Here is a 24891-nt window from a genome sequence, read left to right on the forward strand (position 1 = left end):
CGTAGGTATGTATAGATATAGGTACGTGTAAAAATATGGGCTAATCATAGACATTAAATTATATTTTCAATATTTGAAATTACTTACTTTTTACATAATTAAAATTCTAAAATATGATGGTATATAGATTGGTATTGTTATTAATACATCAACATTTTATGATAGCGTTTTTAATACACAAATGCTTCAAATACTTTTTCTGTTATAATACAACAAAATTGTCGTCTGAAAGTAAAGGCTAGTTTGCGTCAAATCTGGTAGTTATGATTTTTTGCAGACTTGTTTATGATGCTAGTCTAATGAATAATCCAAATTTGTGACCTCGAGCGCCAAACGCAACTTTGTCGAAAATAAAAAAAACCGTAAAAATTTCAGTTTTTTTTCGAATTTTGGCAATTATATACCTAAAAGGCTTTCCTTAGAATATTTTTTCAAGATGTTTCTAAAGTATACTAAATTTGATATAATTTGAGTCGGAGGTAAGTAGACCTCCGTTAGAGTTATTCGAGTGATGTCTGAAATATTTGCAAAATATTACGAAGTTAGAATACAAGACGAGTTTTGAAGAGCTTTATCTCGGACACAATTGTGTGTACAGGGATGGTTCTAGTTGTAAAGTAGACGCATTCTGTAGCAAATTTAGTCTACTCGAAAAATTTATTCCTGAAAGGGTATACTATCAAAAACTAGTCCTTAAAGGTTATAATCGTTATATAAAACTAAGTAAGAAAGAGGGTTAGATTAGGGTTCTGGAAATTTCATGCAAGTATAGTATAACCTAGCCGATTTCTTGATTGCTAATCCTTTCAACATTATAATTATAGAAACTTGTAATAAGTTATTATATCATTTTCTTACAATTAATTCAGAACATTTAAAAGTTTAACAGAAGTTAGTTTTCATATTTAATTAGATAGTAAATTAATAAAAGTTTTTTGTTTTAGAATCACGCGCGTATTTAAATATTCCTATATAACGATAAAATAACTAAATCTATCTACGTATCCTGAAATCATGAACATCAATTTGATTACTTCAATAAAATATTCACAAACTTTATTCGATTCGATTTATTTGATATGTAATTATAAATATATATGAATATACCTACAATTTTAATTTTGAAAAGAGAGATTATTATTAAGTTTTAAACGTTTTGTAGTTATTATAAATCAAAATAAATTAAATAATGTAAAAGTTTTCTTGTATTTAATAAATTGTGATTATAAGTTATTGATTATATTTTCTACATATATGCTTTGGTTTACTGCTTATGGCAGCCTTTTGTCAAAAATTAAATCTAAGGTATAATCAGTTCATTTTGCAATTAACATGCCATTCTCTATATTCAATTGTCTAGCTAGTGTGTGCAATTGTTTAGAAAAAGAGTTAGAGTTCCACACCGATAGTATTTGTTTAAAGATAAAAATGGCCCAGCGAAGCGGATGTGTAACTGCTAGTAGTTACTGAACATTAAGTTAATGCAAAAAGTTGAGCAAAATGAACTTGCCTTTTTAAGTTATACTTACATCAAAATTATATAGCCAACAAAAAAAGAAGTGCTCTTTAACACGCTTTAATTAGCTTCATACGTATCTTAGTAAGTAAGTATACTTGTTAGTATGTAGCGGAAACTTTGAACATGATTTTGACTCCCTTCAAAATTTAATAAGTTTTTGATTTTCAAGATTAACGATTTTTATATCTGAAAATATATACATTTATTTGCGCTCCCACCATAATTATACTGAATTTTTGATCAATAAAGAGTCTAAAAAACTAAAAAACACAAAGTAATCAATAGTTTAAAAAAAACTAAAAACACGCTTTTTTAATTGGCTGAATTAAAAGGTAGAAAATAATTTCTTTAAAAAAATCATTTTATGGTAAAAAGCGTATGGTGCTTTTTAAAATATTTTATAATGACTTTACTTTTACCAATATCTGTCTATAAAATATTTACAATAATTGAAATTTAGCACGCTTTTTTGCGATAAAATGAATTTAAAGAAATAATTTTCTACCTTTTAGTTCAGCTCGTTACAAGAGCGTGTATTTTAGTTTTTTAAAACTTTTTTTTTCTTATTAACTAGACAAATGTTTAAATATTAAAACTTATGTAAGCAAAAGTTATAAAACTTAAAACTGTAGCAAACAATCAATAATGCAAATAATATTGAATCCAATTTTAATTTTTGTTTTCGTTTATTTCTTTGAATTTAGAAGATATAAAACATTTAAACTTAGAATTCAATATTAAGTATTTACTGCATTTGAAAACAAATATTAAGAAAGTATTTAATTATTAATAAATCCTATAAAAAAAGAACTTGAAAATATTGGTTTAAATGTTTTTATTGTTTTGCATGAAATTAATGGTTATTATTTTTTATTAAATAGAACAAATCTTTGTATAAAACATGTAATACTAAGAAAGTATGAATATAAATAATATGTGTAAAATATACTGTAACAAATTACACAAAACTTTACTATTTTACTCATATGCAGTGTGAATATTTCGAGATTCTAGCTTCTTATCTATTTCACTATTGAATAAAATGTGAGATTTCAAAACTACACAACAAAATATTAACGTATTCGCACCGTGCGTGAGTTTTATTGGAGGCATTTCCAAGGTAACGATACACTTCTTTAATTATAGAATTGTATAGATGCATATATAATTGTCTGAATTGCATTTTTGACTTACATTGAAATTTTAATATTATTGTCTCACAAAATAAATAATTATGATAATTTACATTTGAAAAGTAATATTTGTGAAATTTGATTTCTTATTTTCATAATTTTTAATGCATTAAGTTTAATTAATTAGTGTTTTTCAATAATTTTAATTTGACATTTTCTATAGCATTAACATGTAAAGAACTGCAAATTAGTCATAACAGATTTTATTGTCCTTACCATGACTATGCAAACAACGAATACCTCGTTTAAAAATATATATATAACATTTAAGAAATCTATAATCATCCTATGGAAGATATATTAAAGATATTTATATTGGTCTCAGAGCCAGTGTTCAAAATTCATGAACACTCCCTATTGGTATATGAGTTCTGTTTTTAAACTTATGGAATTAAAATTAAAAATATCAATGATATAAAAAGGTTTACTAAAATTATACGATAATAAACTAACGCTGTAATACAGGATACAACAATTATGGGTTAAAATGTATTCTTTTAACTACACTCCATACTTATCATAGATATAAACTATGAATATTTAATAATGCGGTATAAAAAAAAATATAATTATTTAAACATAGATTAACAAATAATGAAAAAACAATTTTTTTTAATAATACAATGCCAATTATATTTGTGAAAATCAATGTTGGATTTTTTGTTACTTACTTATAGGTACTATATGTATGCAATTTTATAATTGAATATAACTATAGTATGTTTAAAATATAGGTATTATTATAATCAATAAATATAATTGTACATAAAATTGTTTTTTCAATCGATATACTTTGATTGGTAAGAAGAAAACACTTCACTTCATTCGTAGTAGAAGAAATATAGTATACGTAGTAAAAGTATACTAAAAGACATTTAGTTCATTAAGTAAAGCATTTAAACTTTTTAAACATTTTTAAAAGCAGGCTCTGAAGTTCATACCATATTATCGCCGTATAAACTACTGCGAGGGAAAACAGATGAGATGCGAGGGAAATAGAACAGAGATGATTACAAGCCCAATTTTCGATGAATACTCGAGAAACAGATAATGATAACTCTATAAATTTTTGAGCTGTAAAAATGAAACTTAATGTACATACTAATCACGCGAAAGTAAATATTTTAAATTCTGCAATATTGTTTGGTACCTTGATGCAGCATGATGACAATAATTCGCTCTTTTTTTAGTTAAGGACACGCCGAGAACACTAATAAGTCATTTTTCGCATTCACACTACCGATCGAGCAATAAGCGGTCTCGATTTAAACCAACGAGCTTTCATTACAATGTTTGATTGGTTAATATAATGTTCGCTCACTGAAGTAATCAGTAGTCAACATTCACTAAATATTACCTTGTTTGTTGAAATGAAATATTCAATTTTCCATATTATAAGAAGAAACTTTCAATTTTCGAAATTTCGAAAACTAAGACAGCAATTGAAAACTTAGAATACAATGAAAAATTTATTTTTACTTCTCTTCTAATTTCATCAAGTAATATCATAATAGAAAATTAAAAATATAATTATAAAAAAATTTTATTTCTGAAATTATTTTTAAAATAGTCGATATCTTTGAAGCCCGTAGACATGGTTTTTTATTATTTTAATGTCTTTATTAATGTCTAAACTTTCAATAAGATTGTTTTTTTCTTTATTTTCATGGTCAAATCTAGGTGAAAATTAACAAAATATCTCTATATCAGTCGTTTTACTATGCCTATTTCGGCAATGTTAACTATGCCTATTTTTGAAGTCAATTATTTATATAAATAATCCGATAACCCATATTTAAGCTACAAACAAGTGAAGCTCTTTATTGAAAGTTGATACCTTGCTCGTGCTTGAAAAGATCGGTCTATAAGTGTTTATCTGATGTTTAACAGATGATTTAGTTACCTACCATAGCTATCTAAGTTTAGCATCAAAACTTTGTGGTATATCCATATTTGTGCATAATAATATAAAAGTATATTAGTTTGATACATAAATATTATTTAATAAATACATTAAATCTTATTATAAACTATATACTGTCACGAAACATAGACATGTTAGTACTTATATCAGTACACCATCTGTTGCAAATCAACTACGAACTACGACTATTGTTTTAAATTCAAATTCAATCAATATGACACGTGATTTTTTTATTGTATTATTGCGATCATAGAAATTATAAATAATGAAAATTATGAAAGTAGTTGTAATATGCAAAAACTATGTGTCGCGGCCCCGGCAGGAACATATTATTTGTAGTCGAGAAACTAGTAGTTGTACCATTAAAAATTTGTACATCTAATAAGAAATTATTTTACATATACTTTATAAGAAACAATAATTGAGGGGTTTTCTGGCATAATGGTGTAGGCGCAGGAAATAAACAATTTTTTTTTGAAAAGTATGCCTTAAAAAAATTCTTCTTATAATTGAACAATAATAAATTGGGGATGCGTAGATTTATGTTTGGAGATGAGTATCAAATGTTGTGCGCCTATCCATGTTTTGTATTCTAAACTGATTACTATGGATTGTTTATATGGTTTAAATTGAAAATTTAATACTATTTATTAAAAATTATTATTTGTGCAATTTCGTCTCTTATTTTCCCATTTGTATGTAAACAATTAGCTAGTCATATAGAAAGCTAGTCATAACAGCCCCTTTTTTACGCTAAAATTATCCACTGAGAGCGCTGAAGTCAATCTGATTCTCCCTACCATGATTACGCATTGAGTGAATATAACAATATAATAAATTATCTGATATCTATTACTCTTTGTGTAATTAAGATTAAACTATTATTTTTTAAGTCATATTCATTTCCTATTCTAATCAACCTATTATTTTTTAAGTCATATAATGATTTTATGTAATTCAAATATATTAATACAGTATCTTATTCCTAGATTTTTAAATCAAAGGGTAATTTTGCTACGTAAGTTTTGAAACATGATAAAAATAAATATATTTTAACACTTACCTGTATGAATATAAGTGTGCTTCTTCATATCTGATTTTTGATGAAAACGTTTACCACAAAATTGGCATGGATATGGTCGTGTATCTGAATGAATTAAAAGGTGAGTTGATAAAGTTGAAGAGCGTTTAAATGATTTTCCACATTGTTTACACTGCAACAATAAGAAAAAAAATTCTTTTAATATTTACGTACTGCTTTTAATAAAATTGATTGACAATCAAGAGATTTGTACACCTATGTTTATCAGTTGATAAAATCATAATATTAATTTCTTGGATAATCTTTATATATAAATACGAAAGTAAGCATGTTTGTTTGTTTGTTTGTTATGCTTTCACGCTAAAACTAACGAATGGTTTTTAATGAAACTGTACAGCAATATAGCTCATACTTTAGAATAACACATGAGATATAATTAATAAAGATATATTAATAAAAAATAAAAAAAAATTTAAAAATCAATTTAATTTGACATTACCATAAATTGCAGATTTCTGTAAAAATAGCCAAAATAAAATATTTTACGGTCATTTTTTCTAATATACTCAATGAATAATTAAGACTATTATTCCTGTAAAAAAATAGAAAACCATACATATATTTTACCTGTGTAAAACAATTCTTACCATTATTTCGAGTGTTATAGAAAGGGGATAAGCAAGAGAAATCTTTACTTTTAAACCCAGCGAAGCATATAGGTATCACTCTAGTTATTAATAAACAGAAAAGAAATAACCCATTTTAAATATAAAGATAATACAAAAATAATTGAAATTAACTTTTCAAATAGTACTTAGGTTTAAGCCGATCGACACTAATAGAAGTAGGTTTGGATTATAACAAATATGTAAGAAAAGTTAAAGAAAAGGGTAAAAAGCAGAATCCATAAAGTGTCTTCTGTACATGTTTATATAATTTTGTCCACAGTTACTCTTGTTTATATGACAAAAAAATGGCTTTTGGGACAATCCTTGTCTAAAACGACTTCAGAAAAATTTCTTCACGCTTCTTTAACGCCTGTATATATTTATGTCAGAATCATTTCAAGAAGATTGTGTTAGATGAAGTTATGGAGCAAAAATTTGAGCATTGTGCAAGAATATTTTTCCAGAAGGTTTTTCTAGTAGTAAATTGTAAAATTACTTGATTATTTTTTATTTTTTTAAATCGAAGAAGCGGACCAACTAGGGGATTATTTAGATATAAACTAACAGAGTAGTTCAAAGAATGCTACGGACATGTAAAACCAAATTATTTGAGAATTTCTGAAACTCAAATATAACGTCACAATTATATATGGAAGCATAAATATATTCTCAAAATTTCTGGTTGTATATGTTTCCGTGTTTAAACTCACGAAATGTATTTTTTTAAATAATGTAAACATAGCTATAAATAATAAAATTTTAATAAATAATTATGCACGTGGAAAGATTCTCTTATCACCTGTTAATTATAAAACAATTAAATCGATCTGATGATATACTTATATAGGTATATGTAGTACATAAGTACACCGCACCCCGCACCCGTGAATATTGAATTTTTTAACCCTTTTATAATAATTATTAATTTGTCTGTAATATATTCAACCAATCAAATGTAACATAAGTAGTACAATAAAAAAAAAATAGATTAATGATTTAATATCATGATAATACACCTGGTTATTAAGAATAGAACAGCGTTTCTTTATTTTCAAATTTTGTAAATCTTTTCTAAAATTTGAAATTTAAATTCAGGTTGACAGTTTAGTTATCGACTATTTGATTTCGTAATCAAAACTAATTTGATAATGTTTTCCTCTACAATAAAAGAAATTTATTTAGCCTAAGCGAAGAGTTATAAAACTTAAGCGTTTAATTTTCCTATTTTATTACGTGATTTTCAGCGTTGTGTAACATATATTCCCGCATAATTTTAGTTTTGAAAATTCTACCTACTCCATAATTATCCTATTTAAATAAAACTTTTTCTTTTCAATACTAAACTTTTTCTTTTAAATAGTTATTTCATTGCTTGTCATTTGTTTCAATGTTACCGTGCCACGAAAAACCGAAAGGGCTAAGATATTCTATCTACGGAACGAATAGCGATTTTTATTAATTTATGATTTTTTGTTAAAAGCAAAAACAAATTACTTTTACAACTTTTTGTTTTTATTTGCAAATCCTCTTTTATTTGATAAAATTGTTGATATGTTTCAGTTTTAAGTCCATTATCGAAACTGTTGTGAATATATATAAATAATCTCTAGACAATTCTAAAAAGAAACAAACAATATCGTTTTATATTACTTAAACAAAGATAGAAAACATAAACAAGTAAAATATATGCAATAGAACATACGTGAAAGTTCTAGAATTTGCTAAACTGCACGGTAACAATTGACTGTAACTATATAAACAGCGCACAGTGTACGATACCGACAGATCACAACACAGACTCTGCAAGTTAATTATAGCCAAGTTGTATCATCTATCAGAATAACAATAAAATAAAAGTATTGTGAACTATATTTGTATGTAGTAAAAAAACTTAATAATAAAAATTCGTATAAGTATGGCGATTTCGTTAAAAAAGTTGTAAAAGTAATTTATTTTTATCTTTGATAAAAAACTATCATTATGGACTTAAACAAATTGAGAAGTTCTCTAAAATCAAGGACATTACAGTTTTTAAAAACAAATCGTAAATTGAATGCAGTAAAAATATTTAATGAAATGTTAATCGTATAAATATTTCATTATTTAAAAATAAAAAGGCAATTTTTATCAGTTTTTTTTTATAATAACTAATATTATATTTCCATGATATGACATTATATTTCAGATATCTTTTTGATTATATTCAAGAAATTATAAAGTAAAAAAATATATAGATATGTGTAATTTTGTCCCATTCAAAAGAATACTACTTATAACTATGGCAGGCAACGTTTAATGATATTTTATAAAAATCATAGATACTATGTAGTTATAAAATGAAATTAATTTTAATATTTATCATATATAGAGTGTGCTATTAATTTTGTTCATAAAGGGACAAAAAATTTGTTTATCAAAAATTCAGTATAAATATGGTGGGAGCGCAAATAAATGTACGTGAAGTTTTTGACAATACATATATATTATAAATGTGAAAGTAAGGTTGTTTGTTTGTTTGTTTGTTACGTTTTCACGCAAAAAGTACTGAATGGATTTTAATAAAACTTGACAATAATATACCTCATACATCAGAATAACACCAAGCAAGAGCTTTATTATAAAGATTTATGTAAAGAAAAAAAAATAAAGAAAAAAATTACTTTTATTTTTTTGATATTTCATAAAACAGGGTGAAGGAGATACAATTTATGGACGTTTTTCAAGTTAAAAAAAATTTAAAACCTATACTTTTACCATATATATATACAGTTACAGTTACAGTTTAACCTGTATAAAACAATCGAAGATGGTTTCGATTACACACATGGACAAACATTGCAAGTAGGATTGGTGCATGGAAAAGTTTTGCTTTTTCCATGGCCAACTATATGTAGCGTTTTTGCTTGTCGAATGCCCAAAATCTTTACATATTTGCACCGGAGAGAAGAAAATGTAATATAGTATAGAGTAGAATCCAACAATAATATTCTGTTTTGGGTTATTCTAAAGAGGAATTAATTTATTAAACTATTTATATATTTGAAGCAATAAAAAAAGTATCTAAGGGCAAAAACATAAGGTGAAGTCGCAAGTTAAAGCTATAGTACAAAATGTAAATGATTCAAGAATATAAATCAAAGATAGCAACTTTTACTTTTTCGAAACACTACAACGAATATTAATGAATGAATATTCTTCTAGGATTTTAAATCATATACATCTACTTCATAGAAATACCTTGTATTATCATATGAAAGTATTAAATCATTGTTGCAATCATTCAGAAAACACAAAACAAATTCATCACGTTCAAAAAAAATAAAAAATTAAAAGATATTTATAACAAATATTGTGACAATATTTAACACATAAAAAACAGACAACAGAATAAAATATAAATAAATTAAGGATATAATATAATATAACTATATATATTTATTATTATTAATATAATATAATATGAATAATGAATTGTTTATATTAATATATTGTTATAAGTACCAATATGACTTTGTTGTTGAGGTTTCAGTATCAGATATATGGGATTTCTAAATATTGAAACACTTGTATCAACAATACAATATACTTGTGTAAAGGTAACAATAGAATAATTTATTAATTTGTAATGTACTCATTTTGTTTTATACGGCTTTGCTCGTGTTGTTTTGTTAATTTTTTATTCGCATCTTTATAACGTTTCTTATTTCTTGTTTAGTGACTTAGTGAGATCTTATTTCTTGTTTAGTGACTTAAAATGGGACCTTTATTTTTAGAAATTTCAAAAAAACGCAACTTCAAAAAGTGTTTTTATGCGTATGGATGCACTAACTTTTACCTGCAGCTTTGTCCGCTTATTTGTCCTTAAATAGCTGGCAAAGATTATTCAATAGTAAATAAAATAATTTGAAACAAACAGGGTGAAGGAGATACAATTTATGGACATCTGTTCAACCGAGGTTATCAAACATACTTCTTACAACGAAATTAATTTGTTTAGAAACAAATTAACTATTGTATTATGTAAAAATGATTATTTCTTTTAAACTACTTCTTGTCAATGAATATTCACTTATCAAAAGTACCTACACTTCCTCGATTGTTTTACACAGTTAAAAGTGTATGAATCAAATAATTAGTTTTCCATATTGGTGTAAGTCGGAAAATCTATACTATATATTAAGTACTGCAGATACTCATTTGTGGTTTGAGGAATTCGCTACCAAGTATTTTTTTTAGGTAAGTACAGAGCAAAAGGGAGCCGAGGACTCTGAAAGAAAAGCAAAGAACAAAGCTTGCGTATACAGAGGTAAAGATTTGATTTTGTGTTACGTAATAAGGAAACCAAATAAGTATTTGATTGAAATAATTCAAAAGTTTCTCAACTTCTAAACCACTTGTTTAAACATCCGATAATAAAAAAATAATCATTGTCAATTTGTAATTAATTATTTTCAATGTTATACATATATAAATTTTTTGAACAAAATATTCGTCAAGCAGGTGTTGCATAAACTTAGCGAATTCCTTCTTAAGAATAAAATTACCACTTCCTTAAGGTCAAATACTAACAGCCTCCTGGAGCAGCACATAGTAATTTTCCGGCCAGTCACTCTTACTACCTTCATAATTAATTTAATTAAGACAATGCTTAAGATTAAATATAAAGTCTGGCAACTTTATTAAGATCTGGAGTCATGATAGATTTCAACTTTTTATATAAACAAACATCTTGAAAATATTTTCCCTAACTTAAAACTTTATTTTTCCATTTATATAGTATTTTGAAGCAAATCTGGGACCCAGATTTTTTAGAAATATTTAGAAACATAATTTTAAAAAATTGAGAGATTGATTTTATTAATAATAATAATAAATAATATAATGCAAGACTTGTTTTAAAATATTTTAATTGTTTAATCAGGAATGAAGCATAACGCAAATTCGGTAACAATAAGCTACCGAATTTGCGTTATGCTTCAGTTAATATTCAGGTGAGGAAATCACTCACAAATTTGCTTTTAGCTCTAGGGCTTTGTAGATTTCTAATACCGAAATATTTCCATAGATATCCTTAAATAGTGACCGCCAGAACTTATATGGTCTTTAAAATTTATATAGAAATACCTAGCAGAAAATTTTAACGGATGCAATTTTCGCTGTCATTAACTTAATGTGCATTTGAAGAACCTGTTTCAAAAATCCGTCATCAAAACAAAATCTGTGTATAGAGTATGTTATAAAATGAGCATGGTTATTTGTAGTTAAATACATCCTTAATGATAATAAAATTGTGGAAAAGCAGTTGGATTGAGTTTCTTATGTTGACACATTTGCTTGGAAATATCAGCAATTGATACAATCACTATATCTATCTCCTGACTACCCCCCACTGACTTAATTTAATAAATAATAAATAATCTTTTTGCTTTGAATTATTAAAAATACTTAAATCATGTTCATTTTGCAAAACAAACAGCAGAAAACGGTTACAAAAATTCTATAAAATGATAACTGTTTTTGTTTTAAAATTTATTGAATATTATAATTAAATTGTCAAAATTAATTTTGCATACTAAAATTTGAAAGACCTCCACAGCGATATTTTACTTATCTGAACGTTGATACTTTTTTTTAATACGTTTCGTGAACAAATGAATTATTAGAGCAACAGACTGTATTTTAATATAACATATGTTTTTATACATACATAGGTATTATAAGTATTTACTACTCGTATAACGTATATTATACAGAATCAATCTATATAGCGTCAATTTTAAATTCTTTTGTACGTCATCAAAAAATATATAGCAGCTGTTTGTTTTGTTTTGTAAAATTTTATTGCTTTTTGGATATTCATTTAGAATTTTTATTTAAAAACAAATGAGGTTAGTAATTAGTTCTTTGTTTACCTATGGGAGCTATTCAGACTTCCTGAAAAATCGGCTTTTCAGTTTATTTAAAATTACACATTCAGCCTGAAACTCATAATTAATAAGCACTTCCAAATGAGTTTATGCTTTCAATATTTTATTTTTAAAATTCATTTAAGTCAAGTAAAACAAGTGAAAACAAACAATTGACTGAGTTAATTGTTGAAATACCATGTATAGACAGTGTTGATTACTCTGTCACATTATACATACATACATGTCACACATATATCACTGATATTCCCATATAATACATACTATACAATTTGTGCTCTTACGGGTAAGCAGTAATGTTTACGAAAAAATGTTTCAAACAAAAGTAGTTTATTTTTTTATAAAGAACATTTATTAGATTTAAAGTTTTGTAATATCTTTAACGGTTTACAAGATGGATCTCACTTTTTACGTCTTCAGCACGCTATAAAAATTTCAGCTTGATATCTCTGTTTGTTTTAGAGTTATCGTGATGACAGACGGATAAACGACAAACAGACAGACAGACAACCGGAAATAGACTATTTAGGTGATTTTATGAACACCTATACCAAAATTTTGTTCATGATGCTATGAATTTACTACATACAGAACAGTGTACGAAAATGCATAAGAAAAGAATTTTATCTGTATAAACTACCTTTTCCATTTTGATATAAATGTTGAAAAATTGAATTCCAGAAATTAGAGGAAAAATCTTCTAACAATAATTTTAAAATTCTTTGTAAAAGTAATCATTCTTCAATAATATGCAATAAAAAAGAGTTATGGATGTAATCAATAATAAAAACAATGTGATTTATTATTTTTACAAAAAATGGAAGAAATGAAATAATTACAGGGTGAAACAAATTCGAAAAAGTTTTTTGCCCTATTTTGTTTTTTAAATCTTAAGTTTCTTATATTTTTTATGTTTATTCAACTTGGACATTCTGTACATTACCTAGACAATATAATAGAAATAATAAATCATGAATTAATCTAATTAATTCCTCCTTCAAAAACTTTCATAATATTTCTAATAATATATGTATTTACATGAGCTTTAGATTTATGATTTAAAAGCATTCAAATTTACCCCATTCTACTTCTATCATGAGTAAATTTTATGAATATAACTTTTTTATACTTCGGTGGGTAATTTTAACTTTAAAAACAAAGATTACCACGTTATATTCTTTATTTCTTGATTTTAGACTAGAAAATCAAATGTTTTGAAAAATAGTATTTATTAAATATTTTACAAGAGCAAGGAAGTAAAAATGCAGAAAAGATTTCAAACATTATAAAATATTTAAATTGAAGAACTAAATATATTATAGATCGCTTTTGGGTTGAAAAATTATTAATAAAAAAGTTTATGGTGGCATACTTTATTTTCATTCTTAAAATATTTTGAATTAATAATTTTATGAATTAAAATCCAAGGGTAAAATATTGGAAAATACAGAGCGGAAAAATTTCCCGCCCAAAGTTGATTTTGTGGAATGTTTTAATGAACTAAATGGCACTGTGTAATTTTATGTTATCTGTTTTTTTTCTCAGTACTGATTGTATTAAAAATTGTTTTTATTATGTACACAATTTTTTAAAATCCTGGTCCCAGCTTAAAACAAAAAGCACTATAACTACATATTTATACTTTATTTACAGACAGATTAAATCCAATAATTTTGGCTGGATCGTTGGATATATTCAATTTTTTACAAATTAAAATATGCTTGGCCCTAGCCTGTGAAAACCTGTAGAATAGCTACGAAAAAGTTGATAATCTTTGAACGACAAATTTTTTTTGTGTGGAAGGTAAAAAAAAGAGTTTTAGTAGCTTTTTTTTTTCTTATCATTGTGATATTTAAGGTCACTGTTTGAGTAGATCTGTTTTCATAGATAAGGCCCATTAAAGATTCCAAATAGGTTTTAATTTTTTAACTTCTATATACTAATAAAATTTAAAGTCAAAAACATTTTTTAATCACATACCTGAAATGTTCGTTCGCCATTTGATCCAACACTTGGTGATATTTTCATACTCGATTTGATATCTAATTCAGAATCCCATCCATTTTTCTGTCGTACAAAATTCCATTGACTATCTTCATGTTGTATGTGATGTCGTTGCTGTTGACTATTTTCATCATTTTTTAATGAAAAATTTATTGAATTATTTAAACATTTTTCAGGTACAGTCGTTAAATTATTGTTAATAATTGGTGATCTTGAACGTTCTTGTTCGCATAAACTACCTGGTGACCAAATACTATGGCGTCGTGATTTTGTACTCAAATTTAATGGTAATTCATCATCTGAAAGCAAATACATACAACAAAATAAGTTTTTGGGTATGAATCATTTTTGTTACTTAATCTTAAAAATGAATGTACCGGGGACCATTTTAATCTATCATGGCTAACAGCTTGTTTTATAGCTAACCATAAAAAAATAACTTAAAAAAAGTTGCAGAGATTGGTGGGTGATTTCATGTTCTGAAATCAGATTGGACCTAGTTTAGTTTTCCGGGTTGTTTTAATAGTCAATTTAGATTCTGAAAGGTAAGAGATAGAATAACACTTCAAATTAGAAAGTTGATCCTCATAAAAAAAAATAACATTTTTTCGAAAATCGTTAGTTTTCGGAAAAATATGTTATTATTGCATTTAATCGAAAGAAAATACGCTACAGAAAAATGATTCAGCCAAAAGTTGTCAAGGGAAATAGAGGACATTTGCATGTGTCTATAACTTTGACCAGAAATTCTAGTCATTTGTACTTGATCTTCAAATGATCATAAGAATTTACCTGGGCTTAAAATTTATTAACACATTCGAATGACCTTTATCGACTTTTGTCTAAAAATTTTTCTAAAGTAAGATTGTTTGTTTGTTTGTTTATTTGTTTGTTTGTTACACTTACACGCAAAAACTACTGAATGTATTTGAATAAAACTTAACAATATTATATAGTTCATACATCATAAAAACACATGAGCTATAATTTATAAAGATATATTGAAAAAAAAAAAAACAGAGTGACAAATTTATATTTATTGTTTTGGCATTTCATAAAACAGGGTGAAGGAGATATAATTTATGGACATCTGTTCCACCAAGGTTATTAGACATACTTTTTGTAAACTGATTATTTGATACATATGCCTTTATCTTTGTAAAACAATCGAGTACACTTTTGTTTATTTAAAAGAAGTAGTTTAACAGAAATCATTTTTACATAATACAAAAAAAAATTATTTGTTTAAAGTTTAGTTTTAATCCTATTTTCTCTTTATTTATTTCCATTTTTTAAGCAATAGTTTATATGTTTCTAATCAAATTAATTTTTTTGAAGAAGTATGTCTGATAACCTTGGATGAACAGCTGTCCATAAATTGTATCTCCGTCATCTTGTTTGTCTCATATTATTTTATTTACTTTTAATGATATTTGCCAGTTATTTAAAGACAAACGAGCCGTCAAGGTCGCGGGTAAAAGACAGTGTGTAATAAATTATTGCATATAATTAATTATAACGTTAAAATAGAAAAAAAAAACCAAAAAATTAACATTTATAAGAGTGATTAGAATATAATAATATTTCCATAAAATATATCACATGCAACTAATCGCTGACAAAAGGCTACAAGTAATTATTAAAATTATTTAAATACATGCATATAATGTCGTTTTATACAACGATGATAGTATGCAAATAATAATAATAATTTTCATTATAAATTTTGATTACAAAAACTAATTAACAGGCTCAAGTTATTTTTTTTATATACAATCGTGCTATAAACGTGATTCTAGCTGGATTTGAATATTCAAAAAACTATTTAGCACATAGAAATACATAAGAAAGCATTAATATTTTCCTATTTTCTGGAAAATTTTGATTTTATCGGTCCAGTTTATTTTGATTTTAAATTGAATCTCTTGAGAGATTTTTACACTAATAGTAAAATTATTATCTATTTTTTATATCGTTTGTCTTGGAAACGATTGATGTCTGTGTATATTTATCAAAATACAATGAAAACATTGGCTAATATTTCTGGACAAAAACACAATAAAAGAATTCGTAGCGCAGGAGCTGCGTTAGCTAAGCGAATTCCCTCGAAGATTGAAAAAAAAAAAAAACACAATTCTCTTAAAATATAATATTGCAATTTTAATTTTTCAAAAATTTTTATTTCGAAAACTAAGCCTCTAGATAAATAATCACAGAGTACTTTTGTGCTTAAAACTGTTCAAAAAATACAAAAATACTTTTTATTTTGAAAAAATTCAAAATTTTGTACCTTGCGAAACCAACCTCCCCCCAAGCCCTTGTTTGTCCGTCGATTTTTCTCATTTACAATCTTAGAGTTTCAAATAAAAAAAAACTCTCTTGATACCAAATTTTATTCAAATCGGACTGAGATTGCGACCGCTAGAGAGGGTACAGAGGGTATATATACATACACAAGCAAGAAAATAGTTGTTTATAAATTTTAGTTGTTAACAAGTTTTTGGACTCATTTAAAACAAAAATAGGTCTCTTTTTGTAGAGTTGATGGCTTAACAATGACTAAAAAAATTGAAATGTGAAGTGATTTTTCTAAAATATTAAAATTATCTTTAAAGATTTAAATTTTTAAAAGAAATCGCAAATATTTCATTCTATGGCTTACCTACGAGTCTATTTGAGCCCATAAAAGTTGAGTCACCAATTTTTAAAACAACTAGCATTCTTTCGATATTGGAATTTACATTAAACATTAAGTTTTTTTTTTTTTGTCTTAGCAGAAGTGTTATATATACTACTTAAATAATATATAACTGCTAATCACGGATTGTAAAAAATGTTTTCAAGCTTCAAGAATTATTATTAATGAGGTTTTGTTTTGTTTTTATCGTATGGAATGTTTTATTTTTTTCACATTCTATAACACATTTTTTCTACAGCGATTTGATAAAATATTTTTCCTTGACACTAAAGAAACATAAACACAAACTTTTGCTTTGAAGGAAAATTTTTAAAGTTAAAAAAAATAACGAAAGCCGAAATAAAAAAACTATTATATTATTAATTTAATTATGAAGGTAAAATTTCTAAGTACCTACTGTAATATTACTAGACTGTATCGTATCCTACTCTAAGAGATAAATATATTGAATTCTACTTTATTTTTGGACACCTCATCACAGTTACGGAAGAGGAAAAGATTGAATTTGTCAAGACGAAATAAGTTCTAAAACATAATATTTGAAATTAACTTCCCGATGAAGGAAGTTATTGTAAGGAATCCGATTTTCAAAATAGAAATTTTCCATATATCTTTACGTTTCGAAATAAAAATTTTTGAACAATTAAAAATGCAATATTCGATTTTTAGAACAATGCATAATGTTTTCCAATCTTTTAGGGAACTCGCTCAGCTAACGCATTGTTTATGATACATTGGATCGAAAAACTAAATTTTAACTTATTTTGAGTTCATTTTTTAAGATACGAAGTGTCTAATGATATACCTGTACCTATATCAGAAAAGCAAACTAGGACATGTTGGTTGGAAATACCCTTTCTATAATTTACTTCACCTTTTTTATAATTTAGAAAAATTAAAACTTACCACTTTTTGTTTTTTCTGATGTATAATTATTGTTATCGACTGGACTAGCACGTTCAGGTGACATTTTTTCAGTTTTTCGTAATAAGCCAGGTGAGTATGGTAAAAATAAACCAGATATATGTGGCCATAAATACGGTGGATAAGGAACTGGTACTAGGGGACTTAAAGGACTACCATACATTACAGCACCCATTTCTGTAATAATACAAAAAATTTGTTATTAATTATGGGGTTGTTTCTAAAGACTTGATTTGAGATCGTGTCGATATAGATGTCGATAACAGAATCGACCAATAATTTTTTAGCCTGTTTTGGCACTTCAGAAACAACAAAAGGTTTAAAAGACAAATCGGCATGCTTTTAGATCGGAGTGGTTGAAGATAAAAATTGACTTAGTATGAGCTTTCTCATAAGGGTAGGGGAATAATTCTTATGTAAACCATGAGATAACTTTGAAAGGTAGCAGTATCATAGAAAAAGTAGCACATTTTTTTGGAATTGAATGAACTAAGCATATTATTCGTGAGCATTTTTTAAACATAAATTTTTAAATCTCATTAATCTAAATATTCAATAAATCCGATCAAAAAAAATTTAGACAATTTATAGTAGAGTTCAAAATTAGGAAGTAATAAAAAAAAAGGACCAGAAGTCATTATACAACAATAATTTCTCTTAAACTAATCTACACAAAAATCAATAAATGATTTAATTTCGAATCAATTTCAAATCAATTTACCTTCGAACCAGGTAAAAGCATCATAAAAACTTTTAACCAAAACCATAAAATGTAACATAAAACCCGATTAGAAAAAAATTTTTATTGACTCAAATGAAATCATAAAACATCACATTATTTGTGATTTAAAATCAATTTCCAGGGTAATTAATTTAAAATGAAAAAAAGGGTTTATCCTTTTGATACACAAAAACGAAGTTTAAAAATCGATAATAAATTTTAGTTTCATGAATTTAATGACTTTTATTATTACAATTATCAAAATAAATTCGGATATACATATTGAAGATTTAAGATGAACGGATGTTCGATTAGATATTTGATATTTTTTTTATTAAAATTTATTCGAAAAAATTGATTTAAAAACATCACGCATATGAGAGACAACTGTCTTTTCTTTTTTAATCTAAATTCATTTGCATTAAAATATATTTATGTTTCGGAATTTTTTTAATAAATAAATGAAAATGTTTATATTCGTGTTTTAGTTTAAGTTTTACAGAATTCAAATTTAATGGTTAAAATTTTGATAGAATTCAAATGTAATCATGAAAATTTTGATAATATCCAAATAAAATCATTAAAATTTTGGCAAATTCAAAGGGAATTATTATAATAAAAAAGTTGCATGTTTCCAAAGATTACCTACTAAAAATTATTAAGATAAATAAAAAAAAAATTTTTTTCATTGATTTTTTATGTAATGTTAGAATTGAAAATGGTTTTTCTTAACTATAAATTCAAACAGCAATGACGTCAACATCTCGCTTTCGTAAGGCCATCGCATGGAGAAATGATAATATAACATGAATGATGGTAAAAGGTTTGTAACTTAGCTGGCTTTCACTATATTATAAAGCAAATTTCCATAGAAACCGATTGGCGTCAACGTCTCAATAGAGCCTCAACGGGGGTTAATACGTCACTACTGTTTTATTTATTCAAAAATAAAACTATTTATAATTAATAAAAAAAAAATGGAATTATCAATTTAAAAAAAAAAGTAAATATACTTTAGATTAATATACTGATTTTAATCATCAAAAAATTCTAAATTTTGTGTTTATTCTTTAAATACAAATATGTCTTACCTCTAGCCACAGCATATTCCTTTAAGTGAAAATCACGAGCCGAAACCAATGAAAATGCACTTAATCGACTATCGCCATATATGCCGGGAGATGTCGGACTAACACTTCTTGATGATGTCATTGCAATAGGCGAAGATACTGGTGACGGTGGTGGTGAATCTCCTGAGCACGATGTCACTATATATGAGCCGGGCATCGCAATTTTTCTGCAATAGAAAAATAAAATAATAAGATTTGATGGTTTTTAAATTTTCATTATATCTAACATTTTTACATATTTATTTGAAAATATTTTTTATAGACCGTAATTTTTGGCCTCAGAAGATTCCTCCATTAAGAAAACTTTTCAGCATAGAATTCTCAAAATAATAAATTTTTGTATAGATTTTGAAGAACTTATTGTCTAATAATATTATTCCTGCAGTTTTTAACCTTTAAAAATCGTAAAATCAGGTTTAGTAATCGAAAATTGACATATGGGATAAAGTTTGAAACAAAAGTTGATTTTTTTAGGTATCTAAATAATAAGTAGTTTTATTTAAAAACAAAGTTTGTCATCGTTTGACTTGGAAGGCGCTCTTGGAAAATAAAACTAGACACTCCCCTATTTTACCTTTTTAGTTATATCAGTCCGTTTTAAAAAAAAATTAGCTGGAAGCTTAAAAAAAATCACTCTGCATAGTATTTACAATGCTAATAGAAATATGAAATGTAGAAAAGTTGACAAAAAACATCCCGATTAGGATCCCAGCCAGAAAGGATGCAAAAGAAAAAAACCGATTGATTGATTTTAAATTTATTTTTATCTTATCTGTGCACACATATGTTTTAAACCAAATATAAAATAATTAGGAAGCTATATTATTTCCCAGATAGTAGTAGAACTTTACTCGGGAAACCAAACGATTGATTTAACTGAGCAAATTATCACCTGATTTAAAAATGATAACAAAGTGCATTTAATTGGTGAGTAATAAAAAAATATGTAATCGTGTAAACTCAATTTACATAAATCCTTTTTATATTTTTGTTTTGTTTTGATTACAATATTCAATCAGTTAAAATGATTTTAACCATTCTTCCTTCCTTCGATTTAGTTTGGTCGTGTGCTGTTGACGTAATGCATTTCTATCGTTAAAATTACGTATTCTATATATTACTATATATTACCCAGATAGGTATTATATAGGGTCATATATAATAATATAATGGAAATACTAGACCATCATTATTTTATAATTTTGTTGTTTATGCGATGTACAATATTGTTCGTACCTCAAATACTTTAAATTTTGTTTGGAAAAAAAGAATATCATCGAATTCTATTTATTTTAATTTTCGAGGAATTTTAAGCGGTTAAGTTTCGGGAATTATCTCGGCTATAATTTGACGCATGTAAGTTTTTAGGTACTCCAACGTTGCAGGTTTGTTTATATAGGCACGACACTAAAGAAAACCCCACAAAAAGAAGTCCAATAGATTCTCGTCTAAACAACAAACCAGCAACGTTAGAGTGCCGTCAAGCTATAGTCGAGAGAATCTCCAAAACTTAGACTGCGAAAGGTTCACAAGCGCCCATTTGGTTGACATCATTTTTCGTATTTAATGCATTATATACAAAATATTCTATTAATCAAAATATAGCTAAGATAATACCGATTATATTTTGTGTGTTTCAAACAAATTATTGTAAGTTAGTAAAATTAATTTGTATATTTATTGTAATGGAAGAAAGTCTGACACGGTCGAAATTCGAAAACACGCTATGAAATATAAAATTTAGGATATCGTTTCAAATTAAAATTAATCTTTGATTGGTTCACTGCACAAACGAGGCACATCTGATCTTTTAATTTATTAGTCGATATGAATTAGTGAACACTGCCAAATTTATCTCTTAATTTTAAAAAGACGCTTTTTAATATTTTTTGTATACATAATGAAAAATAATCTGCTTCTATTAATTTTTCAACAGGCATCACGTTTTATTATTATATAAAGCAATATTCATACATCCTATATTATTAATATTATATTCCTTATGCAATTGATGCATGAATGGATTCAAAACTCATATTACGTCATAATTATAAAAATAATACCATTCTTAGTTTTTTACTATAAGCGCATATGCCTGTATGTCTCTTGCAATAGTACAAAAGAGTGCTTAATATGCTTACTGTGTGCAGTTACTTATGAGCTCATAAGTTTTATCGAACATTTTAAGAGATAAAATGTAGATGCTAACTAGCTTTTATAATAGCGTTTATTTAATTTGTGATACAAAAATGTTAATAAAAATTATGACCATGTAGCATAGTAATCAAAAATTGTAAAAATTATACAGCATTTCGAAGTTTGCAATAAACAATAAATCTCTTGAAGATCAAAAGTCAAGAGAATGATTACGATAAGCTAATCCATACTGATAATGACTGCATTGTAGTCGAAATACAAATAATCCACGCATTAAGGTTTTAAGCAACCATTAACGTGATTGTAAACCTACAGTATTGTTAAAAAGTTTTGGTTTGTTGCACGGTACGTAGTTACATACATATAAACCAAATACATGTTTTATTGTGAAGTAATTACTATACATTTACTATATTTTTGGCTTTACAATACCACGCAACTAGATAGTTTTTTATCACACTCTCTAGTTTTTTGATATAGAAATATCCAATTGAAAAGGATAAACTATATGATTCATCATTTTTTCAGCCAACTTTGAACGATAAAATACTAATAAAAAGCCTGATGACCTAGGAATTTTTTATAAACATCAGTCATCTTAAACATCAGTATACGACTATGATGTAAAGTAATTTCGATATTGCTTCAGAATTATAAAGAAAATTATCGTGCGATGCTTATACATATATACCTACATCGGTATAGTGTTATTAGTTATAAATATTTATATATTGAATATAAATGAGTTGAGTTAAGCTTTGATTATTTTAGTATTATTAAATACTAGCAGTTACTCACCCGCTTTGCTGTGCAATATCAACTTCATAAACAAAGACTACCAAAGTCATTGTCTTGACTTCTCTTATTCTTACTTAGGTACCAATTTTGTTCATGGATTTCACAATTTCATGAGTTGTAAATTTTTGTTGGCAAGTTGATTTATTTATCTTTAACTTTAAATTTTGTGAGTGACTTTCCTTTGTCAAGTCTACCAACTCTTTACGACTTTTTTCGAAAGCGCTGCGTTCTATTGAAAGGACCCTTTTTACCCCACGGTCTATATTGAGAAATCGCTTCGTTACGTTATGGAAAAATTAAATGTGCTTAAATCATTTAACATCGGAATTTTTTGGATTATGTAAAAGAGATATGTATTAAGAACTAAAAATTAATACTTTAAATCAACAATTAGCATAATATTTAGAAAAGAGAATAAATTGTATGTGACAATATCAAAGATTATTCCATAATTCTGATTGAGGTATCCTTTATATAGACGTCTAAAACTTAATATAAACACTACTGTAAACCACTATTCTCTGTAATTCTAATTGAGACACCCTTTATATAGAAGTCTAAACTTTCCAATGGCTATTATTAAAGAAAATTATTTATCATTTTTATGTAAGTGCATACCATATATTTTGTTATATGTTTTAATAATTGACAATGGGTTGCGTTCATCACTTGCCACGATGCCACGAAGTGATTTTATATCGAATATTTAATGATATCGAATTCAATTTATTTAACGAGACTATTTTTATTCTAAGAATTTTTCATTAAAGACGATTACTTGGTTTCGCGTGGAAGTAAATATATTTATTTCAGAGAGCTTAACACGAACAGTTAATAGAGAAAAATATTTCAACTCAATTAAAACAGTTAACAATTTTAAATTAATTATCTGATAAGCATAATAAATATGATAATATCTGCTAGTTTTTTGTGCGTCCCTCTTTTAACTCTCGACTAAAAAGAGGGGTGGTATAAGTTTAATATGGTTGTTTATCTGTGTGCTAGTCTGTGGCGTCGTAGCTCCTAAACGGATGCAGAATTTTAATCTTTTTAAAGGTAATTTGAGTGTTCTTTAGAATTAATGTTCTTAGCTATGTTTCAGGTGCGAAATCAGTAGTCGATAAAAACTAGAAAAGCGGTGATGATAACGAATCTAACGGATGAGCAAATTTTCTTGAAATATAGCTAGGAACACTCTCGGTCAAATTACCTTTCAAACAAAAACAAAAAAATTATAGTTCAACGTTCAGTTCATGCGTTTAGGAGGTACGATGTTACAAACAAATCAGTTTTGTTTAATATTGAAATTACTCGTATGTGGTATACACAGTTTCGAAATTAAGGTTAATCCCAAGCGCAAATGTCTTAAAACATACAATTGATAGGAAATTGTCCCATTTTATTGCTATTCCTCTTTCCTTTCTAGATTAGTTTTTATTGTAAACTATTTTATTTCTACTAGTTTAATTAGTTTATATTAAAATGTCGATTTTTTTTTTATGGAAATTGAAAATCGTTGATGAACGGGCACCAATTTAATATTTCATAAGTTAATTGTTTAGAAAAAATAAAAACAAATGGTACTGAAAATAATAAATTATCCAAACAAAAATGATTTAATACTTTTTGAAAGCTTTTGATTATTAATTTTTGTGCAGAAAAAAAAAAGATTGATAAATAATTTATGTGATCCATTAGCACTAATTACGTAACTTTTTTTAATTTTATTATGTATATAATATACACATGTCATAATATCATTGTAAATACAGTATGTTTCAAAATGTTTAGTATATTCTCTAAATGTATAATTTAATATCCTGTCGTAAAACCCATTAACCACCCCATAAATTCCAAATGAAGGAGAAATTGGGGAAATTGGTGGTCCTAAAAATCACGCAATACAATGACAGGTAAATTGAATTTTTAATATGAATTTTCGTTTCCCGTCTTACAAGATTTTTCGGCATAAAATAAAGATAAATTATTTATATACAATAATAATAAGGAATAATTATTGATCGATAATATTTCTATTTGAATCAATATCATTGCGAATTGAAAATGACATTACATAAATCATAGAGTACCTTGGTAATAATTTTCACAGCTATATCTATTTTCTTAAAGTAAAAGCTCAGGATCTATAATGAGACTTTACTGAAGATGATTTTTATAGTTAGCTC

The 24891-nt window shown here is 26.2% G+C and overlaps 1 protein-coding gene across 1 annotated transcript in view; it reads right to left on the minus strand.

Moving 5' to 3' along the window:
* LOC123292317 (zinc finger protein 80-like) overlaps positions 1–19907 on the minus strand; it is a 34164-nt gene extending 14257 nt beyond the window's left edge. The window contains exons 1-5 of the mRNA XM_044872927.1: positions 19712–19907; positions 17882–18076; positions 14469–14576; positions 14254–14342; positions 5700–5850 (exon numbers count right to left, since the gene is read on the minus strand). Of these exons, the coding sequence (XP_044728862.1) occupies positions 5700–5850; positions 14254–14342; positions 14469–14576; positions 17882–18076; positions 19712–19907 (739 nt within the window). The remainder of the gene's footprint in view (positions 1–5699; positions 5851–14253; positions 14343–14468; positions 14577–17881; positions 18077–19711) is intronic.
* Between the last annotated feature and the right edge of the window lie 4984 nt (positions 19908–24891).

This window comes from Chrysoperla carnea, chromosome 1 (assembly GCF_905475395.1).
Source record: "Chrysoperla carnea chromosome 1, inChrCarn1.1, whole genome shotgun sequence".
Lineage (NCBI taxonomy): Eukaryota > Metazoa > Arthropoda > Insecta > Neuroptera > Chrysopidae > Chrysoperla > Chrysoperla carnea.